This window comes from Sorex araneus, chromosome 6 (genome assembly GCF_027595985.1).
Source record: "Sorex araneus isolate mSorAra2 chromosome 6, mSorAra2.pri, whole genome shotgun sequence".
Lineage (NCBI taxonomy): Eukaryota > Metazoa > Chordata > Mammalia > Eulipotyphla > Soricidae > Sorex > Sorex araneus.
In genome coordinates, this window is record NC_073307.1 from 163,475,207 (window position 1) to 163,495,474 (window position 20,268).

At 51.3% G+C, this 20,268-nt stretch overlaps 1 protein-coding gene across 1 annotated transcript; it reads right to left on the reverse strand.

Moving 5' to 3' along the window:
• Positions 1–332: 332 nt before the first annotated feature.
• SF1 (splicing factor 1) lies at positions 333–14,156 on the reverse strand. The gene is given in 14 exon segments (XM_055141677.1): positions 333–948; positions 950–1,110; positions 1,856–2,038; positions 2,114–2,173; positions 2,408–2,681; positions 2,934–3,114; positions 4,559–4,666; positions 4,760–4,875; positions 4,957–5,140; positions 5,393–5,482; positions 5,659–5,811; positions 8,765–8,840; positions 11,637–11,765; positions 13,367–14,156. Coding segments are annotated over 14 exon segments (2,295 nt in total). The 5' UTR covers positions 13,770–14,156; the 3' UTR covers positions 333–771.
• Between the last annotated feature and the right edge of the window lie 6,112 nt (positions 14,157–20,268).

Below are 20,268 nucleotides of genomic sequence, written 5' to 3' on the forward strand. Positions count from 1 at the left end.
GAGGGTGGTAAAGACAAAACCCCACATTTAAACAAAACAAACACCTCGGGGGTGGCTGTGGCCCCTTGAAAGTCTTAAAACCAAGGGCACACCCCGACAACTAGCCTGACTGGAGTGGCCGAAGCCTGTGTGGAAAAACCATTTGTTCCTCTCTCCTTGGAAAGAAGAACGAGGAATGGAGAAAGGAAAAGGAATCTAATTGCAGCAGAAGCCCGGGAGAGCATCTCCTTGGACGGAGTCTGAAGAAAGGAAGAGATAAGAAAATAACAAAGGAAAAAAGAAAACAATTAATAAAAATTTCACGATATGGAGCCAGCGTGTTCCGATTCCGTCCACAAAAATAACTCAGGCTGCTTTGCCGAACCATCCTGTCCACCAGGGGCGCTGCTGAGGCTGTCTGCCTGGAAGGGTCACCAATGGGCGCGGAAAGTCCTCACTCTCATGGCTCGGGCCATCGCCGCCGCGGGTAGGGATCCTGGCGGCCCGGTTTGGGAAGAGGCAAAGGGAGTTGGGTGAGGAGAGAAAGACAAAGAAGACACTCGATGCTACGGGGCGCCAGGAGAGCCCAAGCTGGCGCCCCTACTATCACCTGCCCGTTCCCAAGCGAGTCCTCGGCCGCTTGGCCCAGCCCGGTGCGTGCACACACACACATGCGTGCACACAATCACATGCGTGCGTCCCAATGTCTGGCTCCATATGGTGAGGTTCGGCGTGTTTAAACGAGGCCAATTCTCTCTCTATATAATATATATTTTCTTAAAAAAACCGAGTCTAGTTCTGTGGTGGAGGCGGTGGGGGAGCTGGAGGCATCCCGAAGGGCGGCATGCCCGCCACCCCCATGCCCATCATGGTGACAAAGTTAGAAGGGTCCATGGGAGGCGGAGGAGGGGGGGGCGGGGCATACATCATGCCGGCGGAACCAGGTGGCGGAGGCGGCGGAGGGGGGGGGGGCCCCGGGCGGCAGAGGCGGCTGGACCCCAGGGGGCAGGGGCACCATAGTGGGGTTGCCTTGCATCTGAGGGGCTCCTGGAGAAGCTGCGGCAGCCGCCTGCTGCTGTTGCCATGGCGGGATGGACCCTGTGCCAGCGCTCGTGGTGGTAGTCGTCGTATCTGGGGTGGTAAAGAAGCCCAAGGTCACACGCGCGGGGGGGCACACCGCGGCTCTCTGCGGCTGCTGCCTTGGGATGGGGGCGAGGGGCGCCTGCTTCCTGGCTTGGCATGCGGTACGGTGGTGGGGGGCGGGCGGGCAGGGTTGTCCTGGCGATGGGAGTGGAGGGGTGGGCAGGACTACCCCGGGGTCAGCCTCGAGATCTCTGGGCTTAGTGGAGTAAGCCCTTGTCACCAATGCCCTGCGAGGGCTGACGGGAAGGTCCAGACACAAGAACCGGCTCTGACATCCCTCCGCCCAGCCGCCGCCACCACCGAACAGCACATTCGACCTCAAGGCCACAGCTACTCTCCCCCAATGGCCCGGTCCCACCCTGCAGTCTCTCAGGCCAGTCACGTCCCTCTCCAGAGCATGCGTACACCACCCCACCGTGGCCAGCTGCGCGAGGCTCGGGCCAGTCAGCAGCTCACTCGGCCCAAGAAAGCCTAGACCTCTGGCACCCTACCACCTATGACGGCAGGCTCCCCTCTAGGCCCCCCGAAACCTGTCCCAGACACAACCACACGGAACACCGGCTCTCCTCTCCGAGTCCCCTGGGAGCCACCAGGCCCTCTCTGCTCACCCCCAATAGAGACCAAAGTCTCCCCCCAAGGTGTCAGCCTGCCTGTGTCAGCTGTGAGGTTCTCGCTCCCCTGCCCGGCCCCCCAACGCCCACCCACCCCCACGAGCCCAGAGTACCCCACTCACTTTGCTGCCATGGCAAGGGGGTACTGGAAGCCATACTGCTGCTGGGCGGCGGGGGCGGCGGAGGCTGCTGCTGCTGCTGCTGCTGCCATGGGGGAAGCGGGCCAGAGGGAGGGGGCGGGGGCTGCCCACTGGGCGGTGGCGGCGGCGGCGGCATCATGCCCATAGGCGGCGGCGGCATCATACCTGCAGGGCAGGCGAGTTAGGGGAGGCCACGGGAGAGGGCTGGCTCCCGGCGCGGCCAGCAGGCTCCCTGCCTACCTTTTCCTTGATGCAGGCGATAGACCCCAGAGCCCACAGGCGTACTTCCCAGGTACTGATCTTGATGGAAGGAAAGAGCAGGAACTTAGCAGGACATTTGCACTCGTTAGAAGGGACACTCCTACCCCACCCCCCACCCCCCACCCCCCAGCAGCTCTGGAACCGTGCCCAAAGGGGCCGGCCAGTGTTTACCACACACAGAAATCGCTTCCTGAGCCAGAGCAAGTCATGAGGCCCCACCACCTGCCCAGTTGGTTCCCAAGCCCCAAGGTTTCTGGTCTGACACTTACTTACCCATTGGAGGAGGGCCATGGTGCCCAGGTGGGTGGGGGCCCTGGTTCATCGGCGGTGGCGGTGGCTGCATCCACGGGGGTGGGGGTCCGTTAGGGTTGTGCTGCATGGGATGTCCGCCATGCCCACCAGTCAGGCTAGGCAATGGGTGTGGGAAGCTGTGGGGGCCACCTCCGGGCCCCCCTGGGCCACCTCCGTGCATGCCGTGGTAGGGCCGACTGTCGGAAGGACCAGAATTCATCCACGGTGGGCGGCTCTGGGTGGTAGACATGAGAGACTGGGTGAGAGCATTTCCCGCCACTGTCCTGGTCTGCTCCCCCTGCTGGCAACACTGTTCTTTGGGTGATGCCACAGGACCAGAACACAAGGATTGGTTCTTTCTTAAGTGACAAGGTCCCCCAAACATCCTGACATCCCGAAAGAACAGTGTTGCCAGCCATGTCCATCAGCCAGGTACCCAGACGGGCTGGGCTGGCCCACAGTCTGGGGCAAGACTGGCGCCCAGCCCACAAGCTAGTCCCCAGCTCACCGGTGGAGGAGGGTTGTTGGCAGGAGCAGCAGGTCGAGGTGCACTGGCCAGAGGTGTGGTGGCAGGGCCGGAAGTGGAGCCCACAGATGCTGGGACAGGTGCTTCTCCCAGTTCTGCCATAAGGGACAAATATTCTTTATCCATCCGTGCTTTATCCTGAGCTGACTGGGGGTCTCCAGGCCTAAAGGTGGGGTGGGGAGAAAAAGAAAAGAATTTTACCGTAACATTGACAAGGCAGAGCGTGTTAGTACAGGGCTACCACCCCAGCACGCAGGTATGGTCCCAAAACAGAACAAAAACACCAAAATCCACCACAACCAAAAAAACCGCCAGTGATAGTGTAGTCAGTTGAGTGCCTGTCTTCCACATGCTTCGCCCGGATTCAATTCCTGACATCCCGCATGACCCCACAAAGCCCCAGCCCCACCAGGAGTCCTGAGCACTGCTGGGTGTAATCCAAAAGAAATAAGACATCTGCAGGATCCCAACTGGAATGACCCTAAGCGCCTGCCACAGTAAGAGCCACGGGAGCAGGCCAGTAAGAAAAGAGTCTCCCCAACATCTGATTTCATCAAATTCTATATTCCGGAGTTCAAGGAAGGAAAGGCTATGCAAGAATGGTGCAACCAACAGTCAGAACCTCCAAACGCCTTTCCTTCCTATCAGCTAATCGAAAAAGAAAGCATTGCTTATGTAACAGCTCAAAAGGGAGCAACACATCCTCGACTGGTCTTATGGAGACCATCAGTTTAAAATGAAATGGGGGGGCTGGAGCAATAGCACAGCGGGTAGAGCGTTTGCCTTGCATGCGGCTGACCCGGGTTCGATCCCCAGCATCCCATATGGCCCCCTGAGCACTGCCAGGAATAATTCCTGAGTGCAGAGCCAGGAGTAACCCCTGTGCATGGCCAGGTGTGACCCAAAAATAAACAAATAAATAAATAATAAAATAAAAATTAAGTGAAATGGGGGGGAGGGGGGTGCGCACGCTGGAGCGATAGCACAGCGGGTGGGACGTTTGCCTTGCATGCAGCCGACCCAGGTTACACTCCCAGCATCCCATATGGTCCCCTGAGCACTACCAGGGGTAACTCCTGAGTCCAGAGCTGGGTGTGACCCAAACAAAAAAGCAAAAAATAAACAAATTAATAAAACAAAATGAAATGGGGGTCTTAAATGAGGACAGTGGTTAGGGTGTTTGCCTTGCATAAGGAGGATCCCTGACACCCCATATGGCCCCCAAATCCAGCAGGTGTGGTAAGAGCCAGGAACACCCTCAGGTGTGGACCCCAAACAAAAATTCCTGCAAAACTATTTTCTGCATAAGCAGTCTCTAACCACCCTGAGTTTTAAATCACCATTATGGGAAGAGATAGGACACAGCTTAAGGTACTTGGCCTTGTACAGAGGACCAACCCGGCTATGTTCCCTGGCACGACATATGGGGCCCCAGAATTTCCGGCCAGGAGTAGCCAGAAAAATTAAATAATAAATTGCACCTTTACAGCCCATGTTCACACATAAGGGAAGCTTTTCATAGATCTGTAGGCAACAACAATCAATCAAAATCCTGAAGAGCCAGCTTCCCTGCACAACTACCAGAAACACCAATTCCAGCAGCTCACCTTTGGAATTTACAATCAGAAGCGATGTGGCCAGCCCCTCCACACTTGGTACACACTGTGGTATTGGTAATGCTTCGAGTCTCGGAGCTCTGCCAGGGTCTCAGGATTCTGTTGGGGAGGAAAATAAATAAAACTCAAGGTGTGCCCTATTTCAGCAAATAGGGGTTACATTCCCCCCCACCACTCTGAACAATCACACACCTGTTATCATCTTCCCGAAGTGTCCCATTCAAGCGAGCTAGCTCCCGAAGCTGCATCTTCCGTAGATCGTTCTGGTCCTCAGGGGTCTCAATCCCCTGCTTTAGAATGTTTCGTATCTAGGAGACACCAGGTGCAGTCAGATTAAGTGAGCCACCACCGCCAAGTCCAGAAAGTAGTTTCCATTCTGGCTCCCTCACCTGTTCTACTGCTTTCTTCACATTCTCCATGGTGTTGGCGGTAACCAGGGCATGAAGTGGCTCATCTTCCCCTGGCAACATCTGACCATCTTTGCGCCCCACTTTCCCTTCTTTCACGGACCCTTTCCCACGGATCATGATCTTGGCGTTGCACTCCTTCTCTATATTCTTCAAGGTGTTTCCTCTAGCAGGGGCAGAGAGAAGAAGATTGGTAACTGAACTGTTACACCCCAATAGCGTCCTGACTAGACACTGGCAGGAGGGTGAAGAATGTGAACCCCCACCAAGTCATCCTCAAGGTTAGACTTTTCTGCAGAATAATGGATGACTTTCTTACAGAAAATCAGCCAGAATGAATGTCCTACCAAAACTGGAGACAAGCCAATGGCACCCAAACAGGGTGTAGACAAGACGCACGCCCCAGGGTGGCACTCACCTGGGCCCGATGAGCAAGCCCACGAAGTTGATTTCTGGATATTCATCCTGCGGTATCATTACTTTGTCACTCACACGCGTTGCTGGGGGTCTAGGGGAGAAAAATTGGAGACACTGCATTTCTGAGACGACCACAACAATCAACACAGCTTTGGGCACTAATCTTGATACCACGTGCTAATTGCCACAAGTGATAGGGTCTGTGGTCAGGCCCCCGAAATTCCTGCCCCGCAGGCTCATGGTGGGCAGCTGCAGCCCTGCGCTTACTTGTAATCTGCAGGCGGCTTGAAGTCAGGGTTGAGCGCAACCATCTCCGTGATGAGGTTGTGCCGCTCCTCCTCGAGCTTTTTGCGGGTACGGAACTCTCGGGTGTTGAGCCGCTTCCCCTCGCTATTGTAGATGGGCTCGGGGGAAGGGGACCTGTGGGAAACAGACCCCTGTTACTGCTCTGCCATCACTCCTACTCCCACGGGCTAAAACAAGCCTTCCCAGTCCCTCTGCCTTAGACCCTAACACAACACTCTTCGGAGGAACCGACCATTACGTGTGCTACTCAAGATCGTGTGGAATGGGGAAGATGTAAACTGGCTTAGTGTTAGGTGAATTGGGGTGTGCGTGAGAAAGGGGGGGAAGGTCTGGCTTCTAAAAGTGATGAGAGGGAAAAAAGTCTGCCCTTCTGGGGGTAAAATCTTTGGACTGTAAATGGCAAGGCCAGTATTATCCCCTGGAGTCTTCTTGCCAAATACAGGTTTCCAATTGAAAAAGTTCACAGTATTACAGCTTCACGCACCACAGTAACCCCAAGTTTAGGTTAAAATGTGAAGTTTCACAGAGCTCCGGCCCTAGCAGGAAGTGTGTCTGCACCATAAAAGGGAGCTCCTTAAACCCAATGCCACTGGGACTCAAGGCTATTGCAGCTAACTGGCCCCACAATGGAGAGAGATGGTTCAAGGCTTCGTTTCTGCTTTTCCTTCAATGGCCTGGCTGGCTGTGTCCAAAGCCCAGGAGTCAACCTGTTTTTCTGGCTGTTGGAGGTTGGGGAGTCAGTCTGGGTAGAGAAAGACGTTAAAGTGCTAAAGCAGCTTCAGCAAGAGGCTGCAAATGCAGATTTTGCTCAAGTACTTGGCTAGGGTCTGAACCTGCAAACAGCAAGGGGAAAACCTAGGATTCTCCACCAGAGTTTACAAGTCCAGAAAGCAGATTTTCTCTCTCTCATTTTTTAAGGAGTAAAATGCTGTTGCTATAAGTAAAAAATAGTAATGATAAAATGGTCAGTTTACCACAGCTGGATTTTGCGGTAATAAAAAATAAAAAGAGAAGTTACACTCCTAGAATTCTGAGTTAAGATTACAAAAAGGACCATTGCTTGATATTATGAATGAAAATTTAGTAGCAGCTGCAAGAAGGGAAGAGACCATGTGGATCAGGTTATTAAAAAACATCCTGAAAGTAGTCGAGTCCTATACCCTTAGTTGAGAGAACCTTGCCTAGTTGGAAAGCAAGGACAGAACTCGGCTGCTCCCACTGTCTTCAGCCTAAAGGGAACCATGTCATACCACGTTACACACGATGGAATAAAAGGTCAGGTTTGTTCATGGCTAATGACGGCTAAATGACACCTCCGTTTCTAACATTTTTATAAGCTGTTAGCACAATCCAGTAGTAAAGAGTAAAAGCAAACATACCCCCACTCATTAGACTATTATCTTACACATTTAAATCTACAAGAAATTTTAAAACATTTAAAACTGCAACTTAAGCAACATCAAACTTGTACAATGTGGCTTATTGAAAATACACCTTCTTAGGAAGTAATCTTATTAAAGTAAGAAACTCATGCATTTCCCTCCAACCTGGGTTCCAAAGCAAAACCAATTAGGCAGTAGGGCCTCTTTGAAACTGAAAACAAGGGAGAAAAAAACTGCCCTGGTTTTATTTCTAACACACTTAACACCTCTAAATCCCACCCCATAACTCTCTAGAATGAAGCATTTTTGGCTAATCACCAAAACAAGTTTTACCAGTACAAAATTGGTCATTTAAAGGCCTCAGAGCAGTTTAACCTCTTTCAAATTGGATGTAAGGTAAAACCTCATATTCTAGAGATTACAAGGGCCCAACTTCTTTGCTTCAAATAGGCATCAGATATCAACTAGTCTAGTCCCGGTTCTCCAGAAAGCAAAGGTAGTTTGTTAAAAATTCAATCTTTTGAGGTGCTGCCTGGTAACCTGTAGTCATTAAAGGGAAAAGGCCAGAAAAACACTGAAAAGTTGTGGTCTATAAATACATATTTTTTTAAAAAAAAAAAAGGAAAAAAAATCAAAAGGAAATTTAAACACAACCCTTCAATTAAAGTCTATAGGTGCAAAACAGTATATTTGTAAAATCAGAATACGGCCAAAGATACTGGTTTTCTGTAAAAGGACAACAGAAAGATGCCGAGTGGCCTCAAAACCATCATCGCCTTGATTAACAAGCTATTAACTGGGTAAATGAAAGCCAAAAACAGTATTTTTGAAAGCAAAGTGTTTTCACCTATGCTACAGGGACTAAGTGAAATGTCAGAGAAGGAAGCTTACTGCCTTTCTATAAATGGACCAGTTTTTGGCTGTTCAAAGACCAGCTGAATTCCTGCTCTCCCCACCCCCGCCCCCTCAGATACTTTAATTGTTAAGGGAAAAGAGAATAATCAGTTCCAATCATAGACCACAGTTGAGGACCACTCCCTTAAAAAAAAAAAATTAAAAAATAAATTAAAAAGGCAGCAGGGAAGGAATTCAGGCTTGGTTGCTTGCCTTCCCAGAACAAGCGAGACTTTCTGGCCCTCCAACGCCCCAGGCAATGGCCAAGGATGAAAACTGGCAGTGAAGGAAGCTGGTTAGAAAACTCATCTATTTTAAAACCATCTCAAAACCTATAAGAGGAAGACTGCAACAAGGAGTGGCCAGACTGAGTTTCTGGCATGCTCAGTTTCAGTGATGCTCAAACTACTTTAATCCCTGCACCGTGTACCTGTGAGAAAGACTACACCCTGGCCTTGCGGCCAAAGGTACTGAAAGACTGGTTAATGGGCCACACCTCACTGTCCCTAGTGGGCAAATCAAGTTAACGTTTACATGCTTACCAATTGGAAACCAGTTGTCCATTTTCCTGTAGCTTTTTATTCTGCTAGTAATTAGGTTTCATTCCAATTTTCTAACTGATGACTGACCACATAAATTGCTAATAATTAAACCCTAGTCCCCAAATGGTCAGATTACCCGGTCGGCTTACTAGGATTGTATTGAACTGACACAATATGTTGCCACCAGTAAAACATATTGAGAAAAAGGTAAAAAGCGTTACTGTCAGCTGGTTAAAACTGTTTCCCAACCTGTCCTCAGGGTTAGGGGGGATGCCCAGGTCTCCTGTGCGCAGTTTACGAGTCAGGTCTTCTATCTGCAGTTGCACTGGAAGAAACCAGGTTAGGAAAGAAAAAAAAAGGATGGAAAAAAGACAATGTTACCAAAAAACATCTCAAATCTCAACAACAAGCATGAAGAACTCGGAGACTTTGAAAGGGACGACTGATCAGTGAACACATTGAGGCAAAAACCCCCAACCACCTATCGGCAGGAGTCCATTTACATCTATAGGGATTTTTCACTTCAAAATGGTTATCACTTAAGGAAGCAAACAGTTCGTTGGAAGAGGGGTTAGCAGTAAAGACTGTTCACTAAGGCTCACATCGAAGCAATTACTGGGAGGTGTGTTTCACCTCTCCCTCCCCAGCAAGGCTTGCTACACAACTGGCACCCGGAACAAAAACCACGTATCAGCATTACCCAATTCCCACCAAGTTAAAATTACTTTCTTGAGGGCAACTCTTTTATTTTCTTCATTAAATATTAAGCATAGCCCAAAATGAAAATCTATTACAAGGGACAAGGAATAATACCAGTTGAATTAAGATCATTTTCATTGATACCACCTTAAAAATTCTTTAAACAAGTACATTAACCAATTCAATACCTCATAGAAATTCATACATCATTTCTGTACAACCAGACCAATGCTAGCTAGTAAGTGCTGCTTTTGCTCCATGTTTAATATACCTTAGTAACCGGTGACCGTAAGACTCCACAAGTCTGTCTGTAGACTTGCACCTTATGTAGGGAGTGAAAGTAAGGGTGCAGAGGATGACAGTACAGGTCAGGGCTGTATGTGTGTGACCCTCAGACCATGACAAATTAGGCTGTACAGGAAAGAGATGAGGATTTTAAAAGTTCAATGATTCCAGTTTTATTTTTTTCAAGCTACTGGGAGCTGCAGAGCCAGATCATTTTCTTCCGTTTCTTACCTTTGAGAAACCTGGAGTCGTCATCTCTAGTAAGTACAATTCCTAATAGGCTGGGTTAAAGTTGAGTTCACTCCCCAAGAGAATACACACTTAACCCAAGGCACCCTCTTAATTTTAGATACATCCCATCAAATCAAACCAAAAAAGAAAAACTTTCATTAACACTGAGAAGGTACTGTAAGGGACAGTATATACCATGAAAGACAGCGTTAAGACATGAAATCTGGATCTTTAAGAGGCCATAAAATTGCTGGCTCGGCAGTCATGAATGAAGCTGAGCGAGGTGAAGAGACCTCTGCAGAGGGCAGGCAGTCCTATGAACTGGACTGAGGGTGTCTGAACTAAACTAGCACTTCCACCAAAAAAAAGATGTTCCCTGGGCTGTGTACAATATTATAGGTGCAGGCAGCGTGGGTACATGGAGGGAAAAAGGACTCTGAGGCTGAGAGAGATGGGCAAGCACATAAGGCACCTGCCCAAGAGGGAACTCAAGTTCCATCCCTCTGCATTGTGCATGTTACCCAACACTGTCAGGAATGAGCCCGTAACACAGCTGGGTGTGTGCCGCCCCTTCCTTAAATAGTGAATATACATGGAAATATGTATATATGTAAATATACATATACACACACCACCGTAGGCTTTGTCCTACTTTGATCACAGCTATCCACAGTCCTGGATCTAAATGCATTAACTCCCTAAGTAAGGAAGATGCAAAATATATAATATATAAATACAAAAATCTCAGTTTTGTATTCCTCATTTTCTAAGTGTGTTTTGTGTTTCTTGATGTATCATCCCATTGGGGACAATTTTAAAAGGCTGCAAAAACCCATAGAGGTTTAACATAATTTCTGGGAATTTGGGGGGCCGAGGGGGCGTTGTAGAAAAGAACGGGAAAAGAAATGTTAGTATTGAGATAAGGAGGTAGACATTTCCATTACCTCCGATTTTCTCAGCAATCTAAAATAAAGTCCTTAAGAGTAAGTAACCCGCTGGCCTTGAAGCTATTTGTGAAGGCCAGTCTCAAAGGCCTGGAAGGCCTTTGCCCTGATTTATTCCCAAGGGGTTATGTATTTGGTTAGTAGGAAATGTTTACCAAGTAAGCTTTTTTGAGACAGCTGCAGATACATAAAGTAAAATTTGCATTAAAAACCTTGAATTAAAATAAAAGGTAATTTTGGTTAACTTCAATTCCTCTGGAGTCAATCTTAATTCTTGAGCTTTGCCAGCAGTGAAGATCTTCTATCCTACCACCTCCTCCCGGACCCAGCAGCTCTCCCTTCCCAGCAGAGCTCTCCAGCACTCACTCCAAGAGCCCTCACTTTAAGACAGCTCTCCAGAGTCAAACCAGGGAAGATGCTGAAGGGAAGGTTAATTTCAACAAAATGGTACAGAGGGGTGAACTGTAAAAACACTTCCAGAACCACCTTTTGATTAAACCTTTTCTCTTTCAGAAAGTACCTATAAAAAGTGAAAGACCACATTTTTAGGGAAGGGAAAAATATGCAATTATGATAAAAGGCCAAGCTGTGAAAAAGGTTCTTGGTTTACAATACCTGCAGTGTTCTCCACTAGGGCTGTGACCAGAGAACCGTAAGACACTCACCTCAGCAACTGGCAAAGAACAGCAGCTGAAAAGGGTTTGGGGTGGGGCGCAGCAGAGAGCAGTGCTGTTGGCTGTGGGACTATCTCCCCGCTACTGGGCCCTTCTACCTGCCTGGCACTCATGGAGAACACTGCTGTTATGAACAGACCAGACCAAGGAGCTGCAGTTGCAGGACTCACTGAGCAAACTCTGATTATGTCAAAGTCATGAAATTATATCTGACCAGACTTTTCAACAGACAAAAATACATTGCTCAGAGTAACTATAAATAATTCTGACTGCAGAACGTGTATTTACCTATATAAGCTCTCTCTTGTTCCCGAGTGAGCCCAGGAGGGATAACGGTGGGCATTCCTGGAATCACTGTCTTCTGTTCCATTGTGTCTTGGTTCCAGCGGCTTCTCTTCCGCTTCTTACTCGGGAAGTCTAAAAACAGCAGAGTCCATCACACAAAAATATTAATCAACAGTAACTACCAACTGGAAGTTCCAAGATACTTGACATACAGTTCCCTCAGTAGATGGGGAGATTTAAATTTGACCCAAGGCCTGGGGAGATAGCACACAGGGCTGGGCACGTGCTCTGCTGTGGGATCCTATCACATGACCACCAGGAATGACCCCAAACAAAAAGACCTAAAATTTAAATGGCAAAGAACAGAAGACAAACTTCACTGAGACAGAGATTAAAACATATGGCCGCATGGGGCCGGAGCGATAGCACAGCGGGTAGGGCGTTTGCCTTGCACGCGGCCGACCCGGGTTCGATCCCCGGCATCCCATATGGTCCCCCAAGCACCGCCAGGAGTAATTCCTGAGTGCAAAGCCAGGAGTAACCCCTGAGCATCGCTGGGTGTGACCCAAAAAGCAAAAAAAATAAAAATAAAAAAAAAAAATAAAAAGAGTTTAAACTTGTATTTATTTAAAAAAAAAAAAAAAAAAACAAAAAACATATGGCCGCTGAAGAGGAAGAAGATCTAAAGAGTTATTTATAATTTTGGTCCAGTAAAACATTTTGCTCAGGAAAATCTTAATGCACAGCTTCAGAAACGTCTTAAGATACAGACAAAATGTCATCCACGGAAGCCATAAATGCTCACACAGACTGAGTGATCCAGCTAAGTGTGCAAAGTAGCCGGAGGGCTCCTTCCACTCCCACCTTTCTGAAGGGGCCAGTGACCAGCTAAATCCCCACGTACAAGTCATGCAAAACGATCGTTTTCAGCGATCACTTAATTTTGCTGGCAAGTTAAACACTGAAAGGAATCAACTCTTCCATACAACAGTAGCCAAATCTTTCCCCCACAGATGAGCAGAAATCTCATCTATACATCGGAAATGCAGGGCTCTCTCTACTTCCCGGAGGGAAAGGACAAAGTGAGGCAGACTTTGGGCCAGTGTGAATTAGGCTAAAACCAGAATCCCGTCCCAGGCCCCTTTAACATCTTCAACTTTTCTTCTTTTCTGTATCAAAGAGCCAGCTTTCCCCTTAAACCAGAGCACTATTGTTCCCACCCCCTGCACCCCGCGGCGGTACCGGGAATCAACCCCAGGGGTCTTACAGATGCCAGACAGCCCGTGAATAAGGGACCCCCCCCTCCAGGAACTAGCCCTGGTACCTTTCGCCTTCGGGTCACCCCGAAAACCAGGTAGGGGGTGATCCATGGTAACAGTCGACCCCTTCATTCTCCCTTGAAACGCACACACCCCCCTGCACCTCCTCCACGAGTCAACTTCCCTTCCCCCCCTCCCCGGGGCCCGCCCGCGTCCGTCCGGCCTCCCAGCCAGGCCGCCCCATTGCGCCTGCGCCTTGCGCGCCTCCTCCCGCCCCTCCCCCGCCGCCCCGGCGCGCGTGCGCACTCGAGGCCCGAGAACCAGGCCGCGCGCCCCGTGGCGCCTCCGCCCGGGCCTCCCCGTGCGCGCGCGCGCGCGCCCCTGCCGCGTGCAGCCGCCGTCGCCGCCGCCGCGCGCCCCTCCGCCGGCCGGGCCCGTCCGCGCGACGCCTCTCGCGCTCTCGGCCCGACTCACCTCCTCCGCCGCCGGCCGGGCCCGGCTGCTGGTCCTGACGCGGCGGCTGGGGTGGCGGCGGCGGCTGCGGCGGCGACACGCGCTGGTAGAGCGGCGGCGGCGGAGGGGGCGGCGGCGGCGGCGGGTACGAGGCGCCCGGGGAGGGCGGCGGCGGCGGCGGCTGCTGGGGAGGCGGGGGGGGCGGCGGCGGCGGCGGCGGCGGTAGCGCCGCGAAGGGGAAGGCCGCGGTCAGGGCCCCCACCGAGCTCACGGGCGGAGGCGGCGGCCCGGGCCCCAGCATCCCCGCCCCAGGCCCGGGGGCAGGCGGCGGCCCCGGCTCGAAGCCTCCTTTGGGCCCGGGAAGTGGGGGGAGGCCGGGGGGGCCCAGCTTACCCAACGGCGTGGCGTTCGCTCCGGTCGCCATGGCGCCCCCCGGGGACCGGCACTGGCGGCTCCTTTCAGGTGCTGGCGGCGGCTTCTCCTTCACGAATCTCCCGGGGGGAGGGGACCCGACTGCGCTGCCGCGGAGCGCGCGGAGCCCGTCCTCTCACGCGGCGGGCGGCGGCGGCGCGAGACGCACAAAGAGGGAGGAGAGAGGGCTCCGCGGGGGCGGGCCGGGGGCGACGGGGCCGGGGCCTGGATTGGGCCGGGCCGAGGCAAAGGGTCGAAATCGGCGGCCTCTGATTGGCGGAGCTGTAGCCTTCCTTGATGCGCGCTGGGATTGGCCGGACCGTTAGGCCCGGCGAGGAAATGGCGGCCGAGCCCGGGGAGCGGGGAGGTGTCGCAGCGCGCACTTCATTTGTTACTGCGCGAACTGAGCTCTGAGTCCCGAAAAGGAGGGATGGGTGGGGCAAACTCTGTGACGTAGGGGCTAGGAACGCTCTCATTGGCTGGAGTGCGTTGACCCAATCACTCCTGCGTGGTTGTGTCATGCGATTGGCTGTCGCCAGTTCGATTCTTTGCCTTCTCCCCTCCCCCGAGGAGCAGTTTCGCTGGGACTGAGCGAGAGGTCGCGGCGGAAAAGTCCCGGCCGAACGCGACTTAGGGGTGGGGCGGGCTGCAGCTGACGCGCCTGCGTAGACGAGGCCTCTCCGCCCTTAGCTCACGGTCGGGCGCGGAAGCCCTAAGTGACGTCAATTCGCTGTTCCTATAGTAACCCGGAACCGATGGGCGGGGGTGGGGCCGGCGCACGTCCGTAAACCGGATCCGTTGACGTCGCCAAGTAGAAAAGCACTTGTTTTGGGGTGGGCGTGGAAAAAAAAGCTACAAAACAGTAAGTGTTGAACGATAGGGAAGCAATATCTGAGCCAGCGAAAGCATAGAATCCTAGGGACCGCAATATAAAGTCTGTTCCAAAACTCGCTTACTAATCTTCCGATTAGAATACCGAAGAAACTGGGATCGGACTAAATCATTCTAACAGCGTATTAAACGTGCGGGAAAGGGGCTGGAGTGATAGCATAGCGGGTAGGGCGTTTGCCTTGCACGCGGCCGACCCGGGTTCAAATCCCAGCATCCCATATGGTCTCCTGAGCACCGCCAGGAGTAATTCCTGAGTGCAGAGCCAAGAGTAACCCCTGTGCATCGCCAGGTGTGACCCACCCCCCCAAAAAAAAGTGCGGGAAAACCAGTGCAAGCGAGGCCAAGGAACTTTCCAGATAATACTAAACGCGGTGTAATAATAATAAACGCGGTGTAAAAGACAAGGGAACCCCGAGTAGTATTGTTGTAGGAAAGAGAATAGTGGTATAAATAATAGTCGAAAATAGAGTCCTTGAAAATAGAGTCCTTGTATCTGGTAGTGGTGAGGAAAGATTTACACCTGGATAGTTAAGTACTTGCCTTGCATGGGCCTGCGACCATGCCGTGATTCAAATGCCCGCACTGTATATGGCCCCACAGCACCTACGGGAGCGGCCCCTAAGCAGACTCAGGTGTGATGCATACCCGACCCCCACCCCCACCAAAAAAATGAGGAGCCGGAGCCATAGTACAAGGGGTGAGGAGTTTGCCTTGCACACGGCTGGCCCAGGTTCAATCCCTGGCATCCCATATGGTCCCGAGCTCACCAGGAGTGATCGCTGAGTACCACCAGGCGTGGCCCAAAAAAACAAACAAAAAATATTACAAATAAAAAAGAGTCTGAAGAGATAGGTAAGTTGCTTGCCTTGCACAATTGAATCAGGTTCGATTCCCAGTACCTCTTACCTTGCACAAGGCCAACTAGGGCTCCATCCTGGGTACCACAGGTGCCACGTCAGGTCCCCAGAAGTCATCCCTAAGCACAGGGCCAGGAGTAAGCTCTGAGCATCACCAGGTGGATAGGACAATGGGTAGGGTGTAGCCAATGGGAATTTTACTCCAGTACCGCCTTTGGTCCCCCAAGAGTGACTTCAAGTGGGACTAGAAAGTAGTACAGCAGGTAGGTCGCTTACCTTGCACAGCTGGACTGGATTTGATTCCTGGCACATCATGTGGGCCCCCGAGCCTGCCAGGAGCACTCAAGCCCTGGGCACAGCCAGGTATGCCCCCCACACACACTTGTCAAAAAAGAGAGGAGCTGAGCACCACCCAGCTCAGCTGGGTGTGACCCCCCCCCAAACCAAAATATAGTATGTAATTTAGGGGCTGGAAAGATAGTACAGATAGGACATTAGCCTTCATGTGACTGACAGGGTTTAGTCTCCACCGCCCCCTATGCTCCCCCGGCCAGGAGTGATCCCTGAACTCAGAGCCAGTAGTCAGCCCTGAACACCGAGTGTGGTCCAAAAACCAAAGAAAAGAAATTATAAAGGAATAGTGGGAGAATTTTCATCATTAAGTATTAAAATTAATGAAAATCAAGATGATAGGGAAATTGCTATACATATAAAGATCTGTTATTTGCAAAAAAGAGCCTCGAAACTAGAAAAAATGACCAAAACAATAAAATGAACAAAATCGCAAAAAAATTCAGAAAAACAAATCCTAATAGCAGAAAAGCCTGAAAGGTGGGGCTGGGATGATAGTACAGTGGGTAGGGTCCTTGCCTTGCATGTGGCCAACCCAGGTGTGATTTCTGGCACCCCCACATGGACCCCCAAACACCGCCAGGAATGATTTCTGAGTGCCAAGCCAGGATTAAACCTTGAATACCACTGTTGCCCAAAAAACAAAAACTGAAAAACCCTGAGAGGTGCCAACTCCCCCCTGATTAGGGAAATGTACAGTTAATGCTGGATAACCAGGGGAAAAAAGCTGGGCAAACACTACTATGAATTCCTTTTTTTTTTTTTTTGAAGTTTTCTGTTGTCTATTGAAGTCATACCCCTTTCAGGAAAAATGAACCTCTTCAAGTTGACAGCCCCCTTCCACAACGTGTCTATAATATAATGTATCTGTATGTGATCTGGAAACTGGAAATATTCCTCACTGGATTATTAGGCAGTCTTTTGGGGGATGGGAGGCTCCGCCACTTTGGGCAGGGTTCAGGACTTTCTCCTGGTTCTGAGGGATCACTCTTGGCAGTGCTCGGAGGCCTGTGCAGGGCTGGACGTCAGACTGGGTTCACGCGAACCCCATGCAAGGAAAGCACCTGTACCCCTGAGTATCTCGTGGGCCACTTGATTTGTTTTTGTTTTTGTGTTTTGTTTTGGGGCAACAGCTGGTGATGCTAATACTCCCGGCGGTGATCCTCAGTGTTCGATATCCAGGTCGGCAGCCTGGGAGGTGAGCGCCATCCCTGCTGTGTTCCATGTCTCTCCAGCCCTCTCAGCCCATTTGAGCATTTTTTTGTTATTGCTTTGTTTTGTTTGGGGGCCACACCCAGCGGTGCTCAGGACTTACTCCTGGCTCTGTGTCAGGGATCCTTCCTTGTGGGCTCAGGGGAGCATACGGGGTGCCGGGGATTGAACCTGGATCAGCCGCATGCAAGGCAAGCGCCCTGCCCTCTGTACTATCACTCTGGCCGCATCCACTTCAGCTTTTGTTTTGCTTTTTGTGGGCCACAGCCAGCAGTGCTCAAGGCTCACTCCTGGCAGGGCTTGGGAGACCCTCTGTGGTGCCGGGATCACCCAGGTCAGCCGCGTGCAAGGTGAGGGCCCAGTTACCGGCTGTGCCCTCTCTCCGGAACCAGCCACGCTCCTTAGGTTTCTTCTCATGACCTCTGTAGAACTCTGGAGTGAGCGCAGCCTTTGGAGCTATTCCCTGAGCCCCAAGTGACAGCTGGAATTCTGTGTGTGCGCGTGTGTGTGTGTGTGTGTGTGCGCATGCGTGTGTGCGTGTGTGCGCATGCATGCAAGTGCTGTTGGAATGCTGGAACCCAGACCTCAAGTGTGCCCGTGTGAGGCAAGCGCTCTGGCTCTGAGCCACCCCCCAGCCCATGTGAGTGTCAGGGCTGGCACACATGCCCGCCCAGAGGCCATGCTTCCTGTCTGCAATACCCACACATCTTTTTAGTTGCAGTGTTTGCCAGGGGTCACCACCTTTTCTGTGGTGCACACACACGCCTGGCTGTAGAGTGGCCGGAAATTGCCTACAAGCCTAGAGTTGACAGATGGCACCCAAGGGACCTTGTCACCTCGCCCGTGCCAGGCAGGTGCTTCAGCCCCTGTGCCAGCCCTCTGGGCCCTCTTCATGTTTCTACATAGTATTTTAACTTATTCCATGAGACGTGTATGACTGATGTGTTTAAAGTCAAGCAAATTGTATAGACAAAGAAAAGTATGGGCCAGGGAACTCTCTCAGGCGGCTGACTCCACGCTTGCCTGCAGGAGGCCCAGGTTCAAGCCCCAGCACTGCATGAGCCCGTCCGGGAGTGACTCCAGGCTGCTGAGCCAAGGCTGGCCCCTGGCACCATGTGATGTGCCCCCTCTCCCAATGGAAAACGTTTAACGTGTTTCTTTGAAATTGAAAGTAAGGGGGCTGGAGTGATAGCACAGTGGGTAGGGCGTTTGCCTTGTATGCTGCCTACCCGGGTTCGATTCCCAGCATCCCTATGGTCCCCTGAGCACCACCAGGAGTAATTCCTGAGTGTATGAGCCAGGAGTAACCCGTGTGCAACACCGGGTGTGACCCCCCCAAAAAAAAAGAAAGTAAGTTTTGGGGGCTGGAGAAATAGTACAGCGAATAAGGCGTTTGCCTTGCACACAGTCGACCTGGGTTCGATCCCCAGCATCCCATATGGTCCCCCAAGCACCGCCAGGAGTAATTCCTGAGTTCAGAGCCAAGAGTAACCCCTGAGCATCACTGGGTGTGGCCCAAAAAAGCAAAAAAAGTTTTATTCATTATGAGTCCTTCTATGGGCTAGAACGATAGCACAGCGGCACGCGGCCGAGCCGGGTTCAATTCTCCACCTTCTTGGAGAGCCCAGCAAGCTACCAAGCTACTGAGAGTATCTTGCCCGCACGGCAGAGCCTGGCAAGCTACCCATGGCATATTCGATATGCCAAAAACAGTAACAAGTCTCACGATGGAAATGTTACTGGTGCCCGCTCAAGCAAATCAATGAGCAATGGGATGACAGTGACAGTGACAGTGAGTCCTTCTGTGCTTAGCGGCTTCTGAGTGCTAGAGAGCCTGTCAGGTTCGCAGTAGGTAAACCACAGACCTGCCCTCCCAAAGAGCATAGTCTAGCGAATGAAAAGGACAAAAGGGCAAATACAAACGCATGAATAATATTAACAATGACAGAGCCCACAGCTGTGCCCGGCTCCCAGGGGCACATTCTCCCCACATTCCAATCATTTTTGTTTCATTTCCTCTTTATTCCTGGAACTTTGAGTATTGTTTAATTCACCACATTAAAATAGTTTGGTTGCCTTTTCATTATTAATTTCCACTTTGGTTAGGTTGTTCTGAAACCATCCCTAAAAGTCTCTACTCTGTCGAAAAAAACAAGAGTTTTCTTTGTGGTCAGGAAAGATCAATTGTTGTCAGCATTCCAAGGATGAGAGAGATTCGAGCCGAGGTTGGCTGCTCCGGGCCGTGTTCCCAGTTCCTGTCCCTCTGTGGCCTTGACCCACCAGTTTGTGGACAGTGCGGGGCCCCAGGTCAGGAAACGCAGACTTGGGGCCAGAGTGATAGCACAGCGGGTAGGGCATTTGCCTTGCATGTGACTGACGCGGGCTCGGTCCCTGAGTCACCCCAGCTGGTCCCTGAGCACCACCAGGAGTGAGCTCTGAGCACAGAGTCAGGAGTAGCATCGAGTATGCCCTCCCCCGCCAAAGAAACCACAGCCGCTGCTTTAGTGCATCCAGCCTGAGCCTTTCCTGGCGGGAAGGATGGGATGAGAAATCCAACACAAAGATAGTTTCAGCAATTTCCCCAGAGGCTCCCAACCCACTGGTACAAGCTTGTTGCGACAACAAGGAACTGGCACTCTGGGTGCCCTGAGCACAAGGCTGCTGTTTGGAGGCGAGGTAGAGTCTCCCCAACCCGGCTGAATTGGGGGGTCCTGGATGTCTCATCGCCATCCCCATTCTGCACTCAGGAATTACTCCTGGCAGTGCTCGGGGGACTTATATGGGATGCTGGGAATCAACCCGGGTCGGCCACGTGCAAGGCAAATGCCCTCCCCATTGTGTCATCGCTCCAGCTCCTCATGGGACATTTCTGGAGCTGCAGGGGGAAGAACAACACCCAACAACTGATGTTTTGGTCACAGGCATCGCCTCTTTTTATTATTTTTTGTTTCCTTGGGGTCCTCCGGACTGTATACGGTGTTGGGGGATCAAACCAGGGTTTGTCAAGGGCAAAGCAAGCACCTTCCTCTCTATATTTTCTTTGGGGCCCCTGTCATGTCATTTTCTAAAGGGTGCAGCATATTTTTTTAATTTAATTTTGTGCCTTGTGGATCACACCAGTGATGCTCAGGGATAACTCCTGGCTCTGCACTCAGGAACTATTCCTGGGAGTGTTTGCAGGATCATATGGGATGTGAGGGA